Source organism: Mastigoproctus giganteus, chromosome 8 (genome assembly GCF_048544385.1).
Source record: "Mastigoproctus giganteus isolate SK-2022 chromosome 8, ASM4854438v1, whole genome shotgun sequence".
Lineage (NCBI taxonomy): Eukaryota > Metazoa > Arthropoda > Arachnida > Uropygi > Thelyphonidae > Mastigoproctus > Mastigoproctus giganteus.
Window position 1 is genome coordinate 76143867 of NC_143582.1, and position 20555 is coordinate 76164421.

General features: G+C 34.7%; 1 protein-coding gene across 3 annotated transcripts in view; it reads left to right on the forward strand.

Annotated features, from left to right (window-relative positions):
* Window positions 1-20555, forward strand: part of LOC150081647 (bifunctional heparan sulfate N-deacetylase/N-sulfotransferase-like) — a 160294-nt gene that overhangs the window by 112755 nt on the left and 26984 nt on the right. Inside the window, exons 11-13 of one of the 3 annotated variants that reach the window (XM_090379507.1) lie at window positions 3658-3840; window positions 7307-7403; window positions 16904-17027. In XM_090379507.1, coding sequence (XP_090235633.1) covers window positions 3658-3840; window positions 7307-7403; window positions 16904-17027 — 404 coding nt within the window. The remainder of the gene's footprint in view (window positions 1-3657; window positions 3841-7306; window positions 7404-16903; window positions 17028-20555) is intronic. The other 2 variants (XM_090379508.1, XM_090379509.1) reach the window with 2 other exon arrangements.

Sequence of the window (20555 nt, forward strand, 5' to 3'; positions counted from 1 at the left end):
ATGCTCCCGAAAAAGCACACGATTCAACTGAGTAGATAAGTTAAAAATATTAATAAGTAACCTTATCTGGATTAAAGGTGTTACAATATGGACAGCTTCATGCTGTAATAGTCATGTACTTGCTTTCCAACCTGCTTATGGAAAGGATTGGCATGAATCCTTTTATACAAAATAAATGGATAAAAAAATATTTTCTTTTTTCTAAATTTTTGCATCCCCCCTTTTTAAGTAGTCAATTTCTTGTTTCCTAAACCTTTTACTTCATTGATTTTGTTAATTTCTAATCTCTGTGTAATACACCTAATTGTCATATACTGCATTGTCATGCATACACCAAATTGTTGTGGCCACCAATTGTCTTTCACCAAATTGCCCCATATAGCAAAATGTTATTCACCAAATTGTCTCTTACACTGAACTGTCATGCCCCTAATTGATGTGGACTCTTACCTGGAAAGGCTTCAATTTTGTAAATTGCAGCCTCTGGAGATTAGGCATCTGCAAGGAGATTTGATTGAGGTTAAACTTAAGGCCTTGGATGGACTGAGTAAAATCACTGCTAATGGATTCCTTTCTCTTGCTCAGACTACACACGTGAGGGGACATAAATTGAAGTTGAAGAATGGTTACAGGTTAGACTTCAGCCAGAGAGTGGCTGATTATTGGAACAAACTCCCATCCGGTGTTGTAGAAGTGGGTAGTGTGAATAAATTCAAGGGAAACCCAGATAAACTGTTAGAGGGGATAGACAGATAAAATGGGATGTATCTGTTTTTTTTTTCTTGCATTCTTTGACAGTAATAATAATAAGTCATTAACCTCATTTGCATTTTCAGTTCATACAAATCTTCAGAAATGTAATTGTTGTGAACAGTGAGGGCCTTCTGTAGATTTGAGAAGTTAACTGTCTAGAAAGACAGTTAATAACTTCTCAAAGGGAGCAGTGAATCCAGTGTTGATAATATTTCATGGGGGAAGGGAGACAGAAAGAGAGTCAATAGTACAATTTATATTTAATTGCTGAACTAAATTAATGTACAGCCACTCCCTGACTTATGTAAGGGTTGCGTTCCGTGGAACTCTACCTAAGTCGGAATTTCCTTAATTGCTTATGCAGCACTTGCAAATTTGATTGAAGCAAAAAAGAAATGTTAGATGAACATGTAAATAGAATTATTTATTGTTTTTTTATCTAATGCGCAGGAAAAATTACAAAAGTGTACAAAATTTTAAAATTATAAAATTACAAAAAAGAGAGAGCATAATGTCAGCAAGTTTTATCTTTCGAGCATTGTTGCTAGAATTAACTTTCCAGCTGATGAGCACACCGCTGCAGAAGTTGGGGGAAGGAGTGAAGATTTAGAAGGGGTTTTTTCCAACACATCGCAAGATTTCTCTGCAGCTGCAGAATCAGCACTGGCGAGTTCATCGCATACTTTAATGTTTTGGAAACCAATGCGATGCTTGAACCGATTAAACCACTCGTTGCTTGCCACGAACTTGGTTTGCGGTTCACCATACTTATCCTTAATATCTTCATAAATACTTCTTGCCTTTGCTTGAATGACCATTTGACTCAGGGGCACTCACTTCTGAATCTGATTTTTGATCCATATTATTAATAGCTTTTCCATCTTTGATATAGCATCTGAACGCTGTTTTGCGATCACTGTTGATCTTAAATGTGTTGATCCTTTAACATGTTCTTATACACGCACTTCAAATAGTTTTCACTGTTTGAAGCAGTGAGACCTAATTCCATGCAATAGATGACAAACTTTGTCCTGCTTTGTACTTCTTAATTAATCATCTTCATTTCTAAATCAATTTTGTTTAATTTCCTAGCACTGCCAGCAAGTCACTTGCACTTTCCGCTGGTCCCTTTCCCTTCACCATTGTAATAAGTAAATAGGAATGAAGAGAAGATTCTGAAAATTAATTTGTTTTTTATCATTGAAGATTTCAGCGAAGGGGAACTCATTTCACCATAATACCGTAACGTAAAAACCCACAGAATTCTAGTTATCGGTATTATCGCAAATGCAATAAGATCGAGTTTACTACCCATTTATAATAGATTGCACTAACAGAAAAGCCCAATAAACCAGGAAGTGCAAATTGTGTTTATTGTTTTATGGTAGTGACCTCCAGAAATGTGCTTCAGAAAAATATCACAAAGGTGTTCAAAATTGATTCTTATAACAGAACATAGATAACAATGAAAGTGTAGTGCAATATCCATTATAAAAATGACCTTTTAGAGAGATAAATAGCTTAGTTATATAGCAAAAATTTCAACTTCTGAGGTCTTGGAATGAATTGCCAAAAAAAAAAAAAAAAACACCACAATGTGTTATTGGGTTCACATTACAATATTTTCATGATACCTCCATTTATTCCTATGGGATGCAAAATATGTTTCCATGATATTTTTAAGTTTGCACCGCCTGGCAAAAACTTATGGAAAGTCGAATTTCCATAAGTTGAGTATTGCATAAGCTGGGGAGTGGCTGTATACTTCAAGTCTCTGAACTATGTCTTCCATCCACTGTATAATTTGAACCTATTGAAATTCAATGACTAGAAGCCTTTGTGCTTTAATTCTTCACATAATTTTGATTAAATTATGGTGACATATAAATGCATATGGCTATATTTTCTTAGACAAGATATATTTTACTATGATTATTTGCATTCATGATCCTGGAATGGCAAATCATAAAGCAAATTATATCTGCTAGTCTTAAGATCTGTGAAGTAATTGTTTTCTCAATTCCAACCATGCACTGCAGTGGTGTCTCTAGCTGTTTTTGTCTGTTGTATGTATTTAAGTAAACAATCCTTTATGCTAAAAACAATGGAAACAGAACTAATAAACATTGATGTAATGCATGATGAAAAATAAATGTCATCATCATGACATTTTTCATGATGACGACAACATTTATTACCAAATACCATACGAGTATAGATGGATGGACAGGCAGAGTTGAGCAACACACACACACACACACACACACACACACACACACACACACACACACACACACACACACACACACACACACACACACACACACACACACACTATAAGATGTCCATGTGCAGTGCTATATTGCTTGCCATTTTAGTACATGTAAATAAACTCTGAAAGTTTGTTGTTGCATGACATGCACTTAAAACAGATGTATCACTGATTTCACCCTTCCCATTTGATCCACACAAACAGAAATATAATACACATGTATAACTCATGGACCTAATTGCATTAATCAGTCAACAACCTGCTTTTAACCAATTTTAACTGCTCAATAATATTTAGAAATCCAAGTTAGATGAAATTTTCCATTTTAAGAAGCTAGTATTCTGATTACTCCTTTTGAATTTCTTGTTGACGTTAATTGCTTATTTCAAAACTTGTTTGGATGTTTTGTTTTTATCTGATTTTCTGTAAGTAACTTTCTTTTCAGATTAAGGCATAGATCCTTCATAATTTTGTGTTATTCCTTTCATATGACAGATATTTTTAGCCTTTTTTACTGAATAAGCTTAACTGCCATTAAATTTTAACTGTTCTGTTCTGTTTTTGGAACTCATAAAGCTGAAGCTTTTATTTTATTTTTATAATTTTCAGTTAAATTTTTCTCTTTCTTTCAGATTAATATATTTATGACCCACTTGTCCAATTATGGTAATGATCGATTAGCACTATATACTTTTGAATCGGTCATCAGGTTTGTGAACTGTTGGACAAACCTTCAACTGAGCACTATTCCTCCTCTACAGTTAGCTGCAAGGTATTTTCAGACATTTCCGGATGAGGCTGATCCTATTTGGATGGTATGTAGTATTTTCTGAAAGTTTAATTGTCATCAAAAGTGTCACCTTTTCTTATTACCTGAAATGTTTCCATTTCAGATATGTATATTCATGCCCAGGATCCTGGCAGAATAGTAAGCACTCCAATGTCTGGTACCTGCTTGAGATTATAGCTTGCAAAGCACTGTAATTTCGCACAGGGTATCAGCATTTACTAGTAGATGTGACATTTCACTTTTTGCAAGGTCATGTTATGAGCATCGGAAGAATGCAATTTTAGTGAGTGGGATACTTCAGAACAGTGCTTTTTTGATGGTTTTTTTTTTTTTTTTTTAAGCCAAATATAATAGTAGTAACAGGATATTGCTGTGGAAGACATCAGTAGTCATTAGATGAGAGAAAAAGATTGTTATGCACCAACCAAACTGGAGTCTTCATTACGGACCTGCAGATTTGTAGTGGCTTGCCTTGGATTTCTGTAATTTCAAATTCAACAGAAATTTGATAGTAGACTAAAGTGGGTCTTGTTCATATTGTCAGAATTCTAGAAATAGATGGTGGTTTTCTAACAAACCAACCTTTAAAAATCATATAACCATACTTTGCACTTGAACCACTCAAATCATGTAGTGCATGTCAAAGAACTTTCATTCAAGAAAAAAGCAGCCAAAGATGCTTCTACTCCATTCTTGGGAATGCACTGTCTGTCTCTTGTTCAGTCAACAAGAGACAGACATGATGCAAAAACTGATTAAGTTGGAAGGAAATTCATTACCATATACCATAGGGAGTGTGTGTTGGATTAGAGCTGAGATTACTAGGATCAGAGCAGATTTGTCCATACCAGTGAGATCTGCTATCGATGATGTAGACAAGTTCCTTCTTCTGGAAAACTGTGACACATACTATACTCTCCTCTGTAGTCACTTTCATGATTGATTAAAAAAAAAAAAATCAAACAAGTGGAAACATCAGGCAAGTTCAGAAGCAGAAGACTCTCTCTCTTCCAGTACCCATTTTATGCTATTGTAGCAGTTTTAAGATGGGTAATCCAGAATTTAACTGTCTCCATCTGAGCTGGTATATCTAAATTAAATCATGAGGTTTTTTTCTTTATGATGATGCTACAGGATCATGATGGTATTACAGTACCTCCAACTACTGTCAGATTTGGAGGTGGATTGTGCATTCCCAATTGGTGCCATCACTATATAGAAAAACCCATGTGTAAAGGACAGTTGATCAATTACAGATTGGTACATAGCCCGAGACATCTTCAGTTAATTAATTAATCATAAAGTTAATTAACTGAGCATGATTCCACTGTGATTTCACTGTTGACATGGATGCTGAGATTACTAAGATCAGAGTAATTTTGCCCAGATACAAATCTCCTCCCAATATTCTGGATAACTTCCAGTTCTGTGGGAACTGGAAGTTATCCGGAAGTTACCTATCAACTTCCACGACAGATGGAAGTTTGTTCCAGCAATTAACCACCGGCTGGCTAAAAGCAAATTTCCACACATCTATTCTACATCTGTCCTTTCTTAATTTGAATTTATGCCCCCTTAGGTTCGTAATCTGAACAAGTGGAAGGATCCCATCAGAATTCAGTATGCTCAACCCATTCAAGGCCTTATACACCTCAATCAGGTCACTGCGCAGGTGCCTAGTCTCCAGCCGCTGCAATTTGCAGAACTTAAGCCTCTCTTGGTAAGAGGATCCCTTCATTCCTCTCACCAATCTTGTTGCCCTTCTCTGTACACGCTCAAATAAATCTACATCCTTCCTAAAATGAGGCCTCCAGACCTGTACGCAGTACTCAAGGCACGGCCTGACCATTGCCTTATACGGAGGGATAATCACCTCCTTTTCCCTGCTAGCAAAATTCCTATATATCATTGACAAAACCCCATGACCTGCCCTGGCAGCCTGTCTGCATTGCTCAGAAAACTTCATATCTGCCTGCACAATTACTCCCAGGTCTTTTTCATTTTCTACCACCTTAAGTGTAGTACCACATAGTTGGTACGTTTCTCTGGGGTTACTTCTACCCATATGCAGTACTTTGCATTTGTCAAGGTTAAACTTCAGTTGCCACTTCTTCGCCCATCTGCCCAAATTATCTAGATCCTGTTGCAGTAGCACACTGCCATTACTGTCATTAACAACCCTGCCAACCTTTGTATCATCTGCAAACTTCGACATTAAGGCTGATGTACCGTATTTCCCCATGTATAAGACACACCTTTTTTCGAAAAATTTGGGGTCAAAAAACTGGGTGCGTCTGATACAGTGGTTGTAGATTTTTTTACTTGCATTTCCCGCTTTTTCGTACTTGTTGTCTTTGCGCTCATTGTTTCACACTTCTTACCGGTATATTAGGTTACGCTTTGCCATGTTCTGCCTAGAAATGGCTCAGAAAAGATTTCGTACAGTGCTGAATTCAAGTTATGAGGAGTTGTATGAATTTTATGATGAATAAAACTTGAGTTCAATAACTTTATGTAATACATTTTTTTTCAAATTTCGGGCCCCAAAATTAAGGTGTGTCTTATACATGGGGAAATACGGTACCTTCATCAATATCATTGATAAATATACAAAACAACAGTGGACCCAACACCGAACCCTGTGGGACTCCACTAATAACATTAGTCCACGAAGAGCAGCACCCATTGATTACCACCCTCTGTCATCTCCCGCTTAACCATCCTTTTGTCCATTTTAGCAACTTACCCTTAAAAAGAAAAAATCTGCCGTAGTGTCCGTGAAAACACGCTAGTTGCTTCAAAAATTTGCTCTGTAACTCGTGATGTCAAATTAGAAAAAATGGAAAAAGCTTTAAATTTGTGGATAGAAGACCGAACTCAAAATTAAATTCCGTTAAGTTCACTCATCATTCGTGAAAAGGCAAAACTCCTTTATAAACACTTTAGTGAAACTGGTGATAGCACTGGCGGGATAAGTTTTTTAGCTAGCAAAGGCGCTGGTTTAAAAGATTTGTTTGAAATTTCTAATAAATATTACATTTAATATTAAATTGTTTCTTATTTTCATTTAGATGCCGTATGCTTGCATTTCACTATGTACATAATCATATTTTGAAGGTACATATAATACATACATAGATAAAATTTTAGACTAATTTTTTTTATATATTTCATACTTTGGAATGGAACCACTTTATTACTATGGGAGCCATAACTCAGTATTCGCATCATTTCTCAGGAACGTAACCCTCGCGAATAGCGGGGGTTTACTGTATTCAGGTCCATTATTAAACATCCTTTTAATGAAGCTCTTCAGAAAAGTAATCTCCCAATTTAGCATTATGCTTGTGGATAAAAATTATGCAACTAATGTGAGATCTTCTAGGATATATTTCCCATGTTGTTTGAAGCAGTCTTGTATTAGATTTTAAAGTGGATATTTAGTATGGAAAACAGTTAGAGAATGACTGAAAGTGGTATGTATTTTACAGAATCCATGCAATGATAAAAGACATCTGGCCATATGGTCTGCCAATAAATCCTGTGAGCAGTTGCCAAAGTTCCTAGTCATCGGACCTCAGAAAACAGGTAAAAAATAATGTTATCGTTAATCAAACCTCAGATCACCATGAATTATGCCATTTTAACAGATAACTAAACACAACTTCATAATATATTTAATTTTTGTAATCAGTAATTTGTACATTCATAATGTACATATACCTCATAGACATCAAATATATATAAAGTTTGTGATGATGTCTGATCTTCTATACTGGGATCTGCTTAAGTTAATTTAGAAATAATTCTTACATATGCTAATAAGCACTGATTTCTTAGAAAGATCATTAAACCTGCATGAAATAATAATATAAATTACACTTTGGAAAACACTCTGAAGTATTGTTCATAATGATAACTTACTCAAAATAATCTTTCTCTTATTGCTCACAAAACTTGTATACTAACAGATTGAAATCCATCTTCTGATATTCCCATTGCTAATATTAATAGTTAAAATTATTTGCCATATTCCAGATTGTGTGTGTGTGTGTGGGTGTATTGGAATGCTAAACACTGATTTCTTAGAAAGATCATCCACACACACACACACACACACACACACACACACACACACACACACACACACACACACACACACACACACACACAGTAGAACTTAGTTATAATGAGCATGTAAACAAGTTATTATAAGCAAAAAGCCATAATGATTTTTATTTACGATTAAAATCATTAATCGTAAATTAAAATGCACATACTACATGGATCATACAAATTTTGGTAACTATGCAAACATTCTTAATTGCTTGGGTAGTCGAAAAAACCCAATTCTTAGAATAGACAAAATGTAAAGGGTGACTTAGTTTTTATGACCACCCGCATCGATTAGTGGCTGGTTTATGACTTTGTCTTTTCGGGGACGGGGACTATACGATAGTACATTGGCGTTCCGCATTACCCTATTTGCAAATTGTCTTTTATTCGTTGAACCATAAATTTAGTTCGGGACTTCTAAGAATTTTGGAAATAGATCTTCTAAGAACTTTGTATGCAGATCACTTTACTGTCATTTTAAAGTAAAATTAGTTAGAAACGAACCCTTCCTTTGGAAACATGTCTACTAACAAAAGAAGGTCTCTCTCGATTTGAGAAAAAGTCGAAATTATTCGTGAGTTAGAACGTGGTGCAAAAAATGTCGCAGTGCATAAAAAGTTTTCTTTGTTCTCATGAACAGTATCGACATTATGGAAGAATAAACTTGTTTATCACCACTGGAAAAGAATATAACTCGGGGAAAAAAATTTAGAAAGTGTGAGGTTACAAACGTCGATAAAGCATTGCTACACAAAGAAGTAGTAGTAGTGGCATGTGATGCAAGAAAGCAAGTGTATGAGCTTATGCAGCATCAACCAAAAAAAAATCACACCATTCCCTCCAAATGCCTGTCCAGTTCTTCCTTAAATTTATTTAACCTGTCAACTTCCACAACGACAGATGGAAGTTTGTTCCAGCAATTAACCACCTGCTGGCTAAAGGCAAATTTCCGCACATCTATTCTACATCTGTCTTTTCTTAATTTGAATTTATGCCCCCTTAGGTTCGCAATCTGAACAAGTGGAAGGATTCCATCAGAATTCAGCGTGCTCAACCCAAGGCCTTATATACCTCAATCAGATCACCACGCAGGTGCCTAGTCTCCAGCCACTGCAATTTGCAGAACTTAAGCCTCTCTTGGTAAGAGGATCCCTTCATTCCCCTCACCAATCTTGTTGCCTTTCTCTGTACATGCTCAAGTAAATCTACATCCTTCCTAAAATGAGGCCTCCAGACCTGTACGCAGTACTCAAGGCGTGGCCTGACCATTGCCTTATACAGATGGACAATCACCTCCTTCTCCCTGCTAGCAAAATTCCTATATATCATTGACAAAACCCCATGACCTGCCCTGGCAGCCTGTCTGCATTGCTCAGAAAACTTCATATCTGCCTGCACAATTACTCCCAGGTCTTTTTCATTTTCTACCACCTTAAGCGTAGTACCACACAGTTGGTATGTTTCTCTGGGATTACTTCTACCCATATACAGTACTTTGGATTTGTCAAGGTTAAACTTCAGCTGCCACTTCTTAGCCCATCTGCCCAAATTATCTAGATCCTGTTGCAGTAGCACACTGCCATTACTCATTAACAACCCTGCCAACCTTTGTATCATCTGCAAACTTCGACATTAAGCCTGATATACCTTCATCAATATCATTGATAAATATACAAAACAACAGTGGATCTAACACCGAACCCTAATAACATTAGTCCACGAAGAGCAGCACCCATTGATTACCACCCTCTGTCTTCTCCCACTTAACCATCCTTTTAACCATTGTAGCAACTTACCCTTAATACCATTCTGCTCCAATTTGTACAATAGTCTTCCATGCGCAACAGTGTCAAAAGCTTTCCTGAAATCCAAATATATGATATCAAAATTATTTTTTGCATCCAGTTCCTTTGTAACCACATCATAATATCCTATCAAATTTGTCAGACAAGACTTTCCCTTAACAAACCCATGCTGTGTCTGAATTATTGCTGCAGTCTTGTCTAGATGATCCTGCAATACATCTTTAACCAGTGACTCCATTATTTTACCCAGAACAGAAGTTAAACTAATTAATTACTGTAATTACTCGTGTCACCCTTCGATCCCCCTTTGTGAATTGGGGATACATTTGCACATCTCCAGTCCGTGGGGACCTCCCCTGAATCCAAGGATGCTTTCATAATTATGGCTAAGGGTTTGCTTAGTTGCTTTGCCGCCTCCTTTAATATAACTGGATAGATCCCATCCACCCCAGGTGCTTTTTTTATGTTTAACTTCAACAATTTCTCCTCCACTTTGCTTTCAGTTATTACAAAATCATTAAGTATCCTGCTACAATTTGATAACTTTCTGCCACTTTCAAACCTTAATAATTCCTCATGTGTGAATGTAGATGCAAAATACTCATTCAGTTTGTTTGCTATCTGAGCAGGATCATCAACAGTCGAACAATCGATGTCAAGTGGAGACCAATCAGATTCATCCCCTTCCTTTTAGAGTTTATATAAGTAAAGAAATCCTTGCTGTTTTTCTTAGCATCTTTTGCCAAGGATTTCTTGTAATCTGCCTTCGCCTGCCTTAACCTCCTTTGTGACCTGATTACAGACTAGCTTATATCTGCCATAGGCTTCTGATTCGCTTGATAATTTATATGCATCCCATGCATTTTTCTTCTCTGTTACAAGTCTCATTAGTTCATTAGATAACCATTTAGGCCTAAACCTTGAACAATATTTCTTAATAGGTATGAAACTTTTAGTAGCATCCACAATTAATTCCTTGAATGCTTCCCACATTGAATTTACTGTTGGTAACATCGTCAGTTGATTCCACTGAATTTAAAAATTGTTGGAGACCACTAGTGCTAGATTCCCAATAGATGGTGCAATCTTGAAGGCTCTTAAGTGGAAAAATTTGCTAAATAATTTGGATGTGACAATTTTGTATATGCAACAATGGTTGGCTGGATCAATTTAAAAACTGACATAATATTGTTTATGCAAAAATTAGTGGAGAATCTCAATCTGCAGATCAATGGATGGATTGACCGTGTTTAGGCAGAAATCAGGACAGATTTCATTGTTGAAGACATCTAAAATGTCGACGAAACAGAACTTTTTTTATAATTCAAAATTATAAAAATTTTAAATTATAATTGACAATACATTTAAATTCAAAGGGGGAAAATATGTTGGTGGGAAAAAAATCAAAGACTCACTTGATGGTGCTTGTATGTGCAAATATGACAGGAACTGATAGAAAAAAAAAAACCTATCAGAAAATCATTAAAACCTTGGTGTTTCAAAAACATAAGGAAACATCCTGGGAATGACATGGTGAAAAAGAAAGCTTGGATGACTTGGGAAATTTTTTGGCAATACATAAATGATTGGAATAAGGAGATATTCAAAAAAGAAGAAAAATATTTTATCATTAGTTGATAACTGTCCTGCACATTTTCAGATTCAAAATTTGTCCAACATTAAGCTAGTGTTTCTGCCTCCCAATGCGACATCAATTTTACAACTAATGGACATGAGTGTAATCAAGAGTTTGAAAGGATTTTATAAAAGATTTATAATTTTACATCTAATCAGTCAAAGCAAACAGAAACTTAACGTGTCTATATCGATATTTGATGCTATAAATTTATTGAAGTAAATTTATAAATTTACTTTGACCATATCGAATTGCTTCAAGAAATCGAAATTAAATTCAAATGAAATTTCAATTGTAGATGAAAATGTTGGAAACGAAGAAAACAACTTACCATTATCCGAATGGTTGCTATGTAACACGTTGTAGGTTTTAATAATAACAATGTTGATGACAACTTGTTAACTAGTGGTCTTCGTACAGAGAGTGACATTGTAGATGCTGTTCTCAAAAAAGACAAAGATTGCGATGATGATGATATGATGACAAGTGAAAGTGAATCAAAATCATCCCGACAATCTCTCAAGGTACAATGGGCACATCAGTCAGTTTTTTTGAAGGAACTGAGGTTTTGTTTTTGTTTAAAAATAAAACTTTTTTGTTTATTATTTGTTTAAAATAAAGAGATATTACACTGATATACACTAGTTTTCCTGTATGCAAAAATACAGCACAAAATAAGAATTTAACATGAATGTACAAAATCAACAGGCGCCTCCATAGCCAGGTGGGCAGGAGCGGCAGTGCGTAGCACACGCTTCTTGATTAGACCGGGGTTAGAGTCCGTGACCACCAAATACAGAGATGCGGAAAGGTCAGGGAATGACCACAGCATATGGAGCAATATGGCCTTAGTTGCTAATGCTCCTAAAAACCAAATAACAACAACAACAAAATCAACAATGCGTGACTGTTTACAGCTTTGAATGAAATGTGGATAATAACATGAAAACTGAAAGGCTGGATAAAAAAATAAAAAAAAAAAACATCTTAGCGTATTGAGTCAGCCGATTGGTGTAAGAAAGCAAGCTTATGCAGCATAAGCAAAAAAAAAAAAAAAAAAAAACGGTCATACATCACTCATCCATACCCTCTAATAGTTTCCCTAGTTCTTCCTTGAATTTATTCAGACTACCGCTTCTACAGCACCAGATGGAAGTTTGTTCCATTGATCAATTACCCATTGTCTGAAGGCAAACTTCCATACATCTATCCTTAGTAAATTAATAAGAGGAGTTTACCTCAATATAGTACGTGGAACACTTCCGTATGATACCCTCCAGAAATTAAAACGGAAAAAACGAAAAAATCGACAACTTAACGGTACATTAAAGTAAAATATAAATAATTAAAGTAAAATATAAATAATTAAATAATCAATTTAACACAATTCAAAACAATTAAAATTCAAATTAACGCAATTAAAAGAATCTAACGAAAATATTCAAAACGATTTTCCTGAAGCTGACAATGCTTTGTCAGCTTCAGGAAGGAAAATCGTTTTGAATATTTTCGTTAGATTCTTTTAATTGCGTTAATTTGAATTTTAATTGTTTTGAATTGATTTTGAATTGTGTTAAATTGATTATTTAATTATTTATATTTTACTTTAATTATTTATATTTTACTTTAATGTACCGGTAAGTTGTCGATTTTTTCGTTTTTTCCGTTTTAATTTCTGGAGGGTATCATACGGAAGTGTTCCACGTACTATATTGAGGTAAACTCCTCTTATTAATTTACTAATATTATTATCAACGTAGAACATATTGAGTATTACAGCTCTGATTCATACTATCTAATACATCTATCCTGTAACCACATCCCCATTCAGTTTGAATTTATGCCCCTTGTGTGTAGTCTGATCAAGAGGAAGGATGTAATCAGCATTGAGCTTACTCAATCCATTTAATGCCTTAAACACCTAATCAGATCTCATTGCAAGTTCCTAGTCTCCAGATCCTGGAATTTGAAGAGCTGAAGCAGCCATTCTTAGTAAGGGCACCCTTTTTTAACCCTCACTAATCTTGTTAATTTCTCTGCACCTGTTCCAACAGATCCACATACTTCCTAAAATAATCTTCCAGACCTGTGACTCAAGATGTGCCCTAATCATTGCTTTATACAATGATATAATCACCTTATCTCTGGTGGAAAAATTCTGTACAGGTGACCCCCGCTTAACGCTGATAATTCGTTCCGGAAAAACAGAGCGCTAAGTGAATCCGGGCTTAGCGAGAGCCGCATTCCCATAAGGTAACATATGTATTTGTGAGTTGCTGTCGGTGCCATAGGATATTTCTTAATCAATAATAAACGTAGTGAAAAGATGCACAAATGTCCGTCAAAATATTTAATATTCAAATATTTGTACATATAAAATATTCTGCATTACATACATATATAATTTTGTGGTAACTACTCACGTATCAAAAATTAAACTGAAAATTCCAATTAAAATCATGAATTTAATTGATATAAATTGATTTTAATTGATTTAATTTAAATGATGAATTTAATCATAAAAAATGTGTCGATTTGGGTTGTACTTTGACCCCCTTCCTGGTAAACTAAAACGGGTTTTAATTTAAAATCCCCCGCAGCTTTACTTACCCCAACAGTAAAGTCAACCGATCCTTCGCCGCTTTGAAACTTGGCATGTTTTTTATCTTCTTTCAATATGAAACTTCTTTTAGGCATTCGTTTCCAAAAAATTCTTGCTTCATCTATGTTAAAAACTTGTTGAGAAGTATAACAGGTAATACCCTCTTCAATAATTTTAACAAGTTCTTTTTTGAAAGTTTCGGTTCCTTGATCTGCACTTGCGGCTTCTACCTGAATTTTAAATCTATTCAACCAGCCCTTACTAGTTCCGCTTTTTTTTTTTTTTTTTTTTTTTTTTTTTAGGCGAGTTTTCTTCAGTTCATCATATAGGCTAATCTCTCTTTCTTTTATTTTATTTATTTTTATAATATTTAACTTAAGTGAATTCAGCACTGGATATTTTCTTCAATAAAATTAGTTAGTCTCTCCATTTCAATCCTAATAGTCGGCCCAGTCCTAGTTGCTTCCAGTGGAACAGCTGTTTTTTCCCGCTACTAAAATTCTTTTTTTATAATTGTTCTTACAGTTAAACTTGCCATTCCTAAATTATGGCACACATCCGGTCTTTGACCGCAATCGATTCGCTTCAAACGTCTAATTTAATTTTCAAATAAGTCTTTTTCTTACATTTATAGTCTTCATAATGCGTCTAGACGTTGCTTTTTCATTCTTATCCGCCATTAGTAATTCTTCGAAAATGTAACTGCGTTAGTTGTATTAATTATGATACAATGTTCGAGTAAACTGTCCGTTACGCACGATGTCTAATACCTTATTGAGTGATGACTTCGGATAAATGCATATCCGAAGATGAAATGATGTTGATCTCGAAACTACGTAACAAGTCGCTGTACTGCAATTAAATTAGAAATTTTCACTGAGCGTGGGAAAATTTCTCAAGTCGGCGTGGAAACGTTTTAATGCTGTTTTGCTATTCATTTTCAAGCTTTCGACTCCATCAAATGAAACGATTTCGTTAAATATGCCAAAAATGCATCTGTGAAAGAGCGTTATAGTGATTTGTTACAGAGTTATAATCAGATACGGGTTATAATATAAGAGCAGTGTTATAGCGAATCATCGTAAAGCGAACCGCGTTATAACGAGGGCCTGCTGTATATCATTGACAAAACCCCATGAACTGACTCAGTCCAAGAAGAGCAGTGATAGATACTCTGTCTTTTCTCACTTGACTGTCCCTTTATCCATAGCAGTAATTTGTCCCTGATGCCACATTGCTCCCGTTTATACAAGTCTTTCATGTGGAGCAGTATCAAAAGGTTTTTCTAAAATCTAAGTTTTTGATTTCAAAATTAATTATTGTATCTAGTTCCTTTATCACTGCATCATAGTATTGAATCAGATTGGTCAGACAAAATTGTCCCCTAACAGGTTCATGCTATATGCAAATATGACTGCATTCCTTTTAGATGGTCCTGCATTACAGTAAACCCCCGCTATTCGCGGGGGTTACGTTCCTGAGAAATGCCGCGAATACCGAAAACGCGAATACTGAGTTATGGCTCCCATAGTAATAAAGGGGTTCCGTTCCAAAGTATATAAGAAAAACTAGTCTAAAATTTTGTCTATGTATGTATTATATGTACCTTCATAATATGACTATGTACATAGACAGTACATAGTGAAATGCAAGCATATGGCATCGAAATGAAAATAAGAAACAATTTAATATTAAATGTAATATTTATTAGAAATTTCAAACAAATCTTTCAAACCAGCGTCTTTGCTAGCTAAAAAACCTATCCCGCCAGTGCTATAACCAGTTTCGCTAAAGCGTTGATAAGGAGTTTTGCGTTTTCACGAATGATGAGTGAATTTAACGGAATTTTATTTTGAGTTCGGTCTTCTATCCACAGATTTAAATTCCAATTTAAATTTGCTCTGTAACAAATAAAGTTACAGAGCAAATTTTTGAAGCAATTACGCGTTTTCACGGACACTACGGCGGATTTTTTCTTCCGATTTTTTGATTGATCGTACCGTTGACTCATTGATTTTATAATGTTTTGCCACTGAAGAGACACTTTCACCATTAGAAATTTTATCTAATAACTCAATTTTATTCGCTACTGTCATCACCTTCTTTGATATTTTCACATTTCTCTTGTTATTCGTAGTCATATTTTTGTAGGGGTTAGAAAGAACTTGTCCACAATAAAGTCACTTTCTTCCGTTAACACACTCGAAAAAGTCTGTTTTACACTGCAAAACGGTAGATTTATCACTTTTGTAAGCATATCAATTTATAAATTGATAAATTTATTCAATTTATAAGCATATAAATTAAAAGCAGACGACGAAACCTTCCATAACAAGCGCATAACACATACTAAACAAGGATTAGCGAGAAACATCCACGCTCGTGATTTTGTCACCTCTCTCTCCCCCTCACCCAGTGAGCACTGTTTTGACCGGGAAAGATAATTTTAGCCACGCCCATTTTTTTTTATTGCGGAAAATATTCACGGCGCTTTAAAATCCACATTTTTTAGGTTTCATTTTATATTAAATCGGCGATCGCGAATACGCGAAACCGCGAATACAGATACCGCGAATAGCGGGGGTTTACTGTACTTCTTTAATCAGCAATTCCATTATTTTCCCTGGAACAGAAGTCAAGGTTATCCATTCTGAAGAAACACTTTTGGCTAGCTTCTATCAAATTATTGGGTTGTGTTGTGTAGGTCAGCACATGGCACCACACATTGCACTGGCCATAAGAAATTGGCATTGAGAGGTTCCACAACTCACATGTTGATCTCTCAATCGACATTTAAACAGATATTAGATTTTGCTGCACCATAAAGTCAATCAAAAATCACTAAATATATATTTTCAAGAACATTTCAGTATTAAAATAATTTATATGGCACATTGTGTTAATCTTATTTTAATTATTCTCTTTATAGGCACTTCATCATTGTATAGTTTCCTCTCTCAGCATCCAGGAATTGCCAGTAATTATCCTGGTCCTGAAAACTTTGAAGAAACTGAATTTTTTAATTCAGTAAATTATTACAAGGGTTTAGACTGGTAAGTATTTTTACTGGAAAATAATGTTATATTTAGTTTTATGAGAGCACAGCTTAATAGCTTAAAAAATAGACTGTTAATTGCATTGTTTTTGTGATACTACAAAGGTTCAGTAAATATTAATGCATAATCAGTATGGTGGGTAACAATACTGATTATTTATTAATTTTTTTCAACAATTTTTTTTTTTTTAATTTTTTTTTTTTTAAATTTTATTTTACATTTTGTATTCAGTGTGTAGTGTTGTAAGAGACGTCAGAGTTGCCACAGTTTCAAAATTTCTGACCCAGTGTTAGCGATAAGAGCATACTGAAAGCAATCCTGAAATAAATTTAATTTAAAATACACTTTTTTTTAGATTACTTTACAACTAAAAAATTAATATTAATATAAAAATTATTACAGGAACTTTTTTTGTGATTATTTTCATTATGCAATATTACATTCACCTCAAAATGGAATGGAAATTTTATTTTTTCTCTACTTCACTGACTCAGAGAAAAGAAAAGAAAACCTCACAACCAACATGTCACACTTAAACTCAAAGAGGTAACAAATCTAGGCCTCAGTGATTATTATTGACAAATGCAATGACACATCACAAGTATCTATCTTTATCTGCTCCAGTGTCCTAGCATCCTTCAAAGATGTACAGCTGCATCTTGCACTAGTTGGCAGAAACTTACACTGCCTTTTCAACATCTCCATTTTGGGTAGAGATCATTAGGTTTCATGCCTGAATGGGTTGGCCTATATAACTTACATATGTATTTCCTGCATTCAGTCCATTGTGGAAAGTAGCTCAGCATAATATTATTGGCAAAGTGTTGCAAGGAGGCAAGCTTATACAATATTAGTCCAAAAAAAAAAAAAACACACACACACACACACACACACACACACACACACACACACACACACACACACACACACACACACACACACTTTTACCTGTGTTTTCTTACCCATCACTTCTAATAATTATGTTAGAAGAAATGGGTAAGATATTTTGAAATAATTTATTTCAAACTATCCACTTTCATGACATTAAATGGAAGTAGTGTTGTAAGAGGATTCAGAGTTGTCACAGTTTCAAAATTTCCAACAATATTCAAACAGTCATTTTTTGCTTGAAGGCAGATTTTTGTACATCTTCTGAAACTATTGGTCCACTTGATATCGATTGTTGATGATCCTGTTCAGATAGCTGATAATCTGAATGAGAATTTTGTATCTACATTCACATGAGGATTTATTAAGGGAGGAAAATGGCAGAAGTTTATCAAACTGTAACAGGGTGTTTAATGATTTTGTAAAAACTGAGAGCAAAGTGGAGGAGAAATTGCTGAAGTTAAACATAAGAAAGGCACCTGGTGTGGTGGGATCTATCCAGTTATATTAAAGGAGGCAGCAAAGGAAGTAATCAAACCCTTAGCCATAATTATGAGAGCTTCCTTGGACTCGGGTGTGGGGGGGGGAAGGATCAAAGGGTGAATCAAGTAATTATAGACCAGTTAGTTTAACTTCTGTTCCAGGGAAAATAATGGAGTCACTGGTTAAAGATGCATTGCAGGATCATCTAGACAAGACTGCACTAATAATAAAGACATAGCATGGGTTTGTTAAGGAAAAGTCGTGTCTGACAAATTTGATTGGATACAGTCAGTTCTGCTATAATGTGCATTTTCGAAACCCGAATTTGCTCCAGTGCGACTGATATATTAGGGAATAATGTGAGTATAACGCGATTTTCGCATTGGCTCATTCGTAATTTCATCTGCAAGTAACACCAGGTGAATGCAAAACCTGGCACCAAGCTGAACGTAGCAGCCTGTGCTACATTCACAATACATATAAGTTACATACACAATACATACAAGTAGCGGAGATGGTAGAAATCCCAGGTGCCGTCTAACACAAATATACCTTAATACATATAAGTTTATAAAGCTTAAAAAAACATCAAATGTGTGAGAGGTATATTTCCTGTTTATTGTAGTTGTATTGGTCAGAGACACGCTGTTGTCATATGCTGTATACACACATGATAACACGTGATATTGTTGGCTGACGCATGTTTTCAGGATATCACTACCATAAAACAATAACAACAATTTGCAGTTCCCGGTTTATTGGGATTTTCAGTTAGTGCAATTTAATTATAAACAGGTTGGAAACTCGGTCTTATTGCATTTGTAATAATATCGGTAGCTGGAATACTGTGGATTACATATAATGGAATACATATAATGAAATGTGTTTGCCTTCAATGAAATTTTCAATCATATAAAGAACTTAAATAAATTTTTAGAATCTTTTCTTCATTCCTATTTTATATAGTATGAATCAGAGCTGTACTACTTACTCAATATGTTCTACGTTGATAATGATATTAGTAAAATAATAAGAGGAGTTTACCTCAATATAGTGCGTAGAACACTTCCGTATGATACCCTCCAGAAATTAAAACGAAAAAATCGACAACTTACCGGTACATCAGAGTAAAAAATAAATAATTAAATAATCAATTTAACACAATTCAAATCAATTTAAAACAGTCAAAAATCAAATTAATGCAATTAAAAGAATCTAACGAAAATCGTTTTGAATATTTTCATTAATTCTTTTAATTGCGTTAATTTGATTTTTAATTGTTTTAAATTGATTTGAATTGCGTTAAATTGATTATTTAATTATTTATTTTTTACTCTAATGTACCGGTAAGTTGTCGATTTTTTTTTCATTTTAATTTATGGAGGTTATCATACGGAAGTGTTCTACGCACTATATTGAGGTAAACTTCTCTTATTATTTTACTAATATTCCTATCCTATTTTATAAGCTTTGTAAACTTGCCTCACTTGTGCAATTTGTGCGTCCCATATTCATCATTATTGATTGCTTATCTTTTTTTTTACTGTTTTAAATTTTACAATCCAAAAAGAAAGAAAGAAAATGTCAGTGAACAGAAATAATCAATCAAACAAACTTCATATCTTATCCAGGTAAAGTGCTATATTTACTGAAATATTTATTTATTAAAAATTTAAGATAATATGTTTAAACCTATGTTAGCAATTTTATTGGGTTTCTAATTTTTTTTTAGTGTTTTACTTACCAGCTGAACATTTTTTTTGAGTGCTCTTCCCCTATCCCTATCTTTCCCATATACCCGTTGTTTTTAATGCACGAATTATCATAACTCGGAGATTTTTAGGAACACATGTTCCTAAAAATCTCCGAGTTATAACAGAACTGACTGTACTAGTGATCTACTGTGTTATAGCAGAACTGACTGTACTAGTGAACTACCGCGTTATAGCAGAACTGACTGTACTAGTGAATGGAACGAAGGGTTGCTCTTACGAAGAAAGGCTTACGTTTTGCAGATTAGTGTTTGGAGACTAGGCACCCACAAAGTGATCTGATTGAGGTGTATAAAGCCTTGAATGGTTTCAGCATGCTCAATGCTGATGGGATTTTTCCTCTTGCTCAGAATAATCACCTGATAGGGCATAAATTAAAATT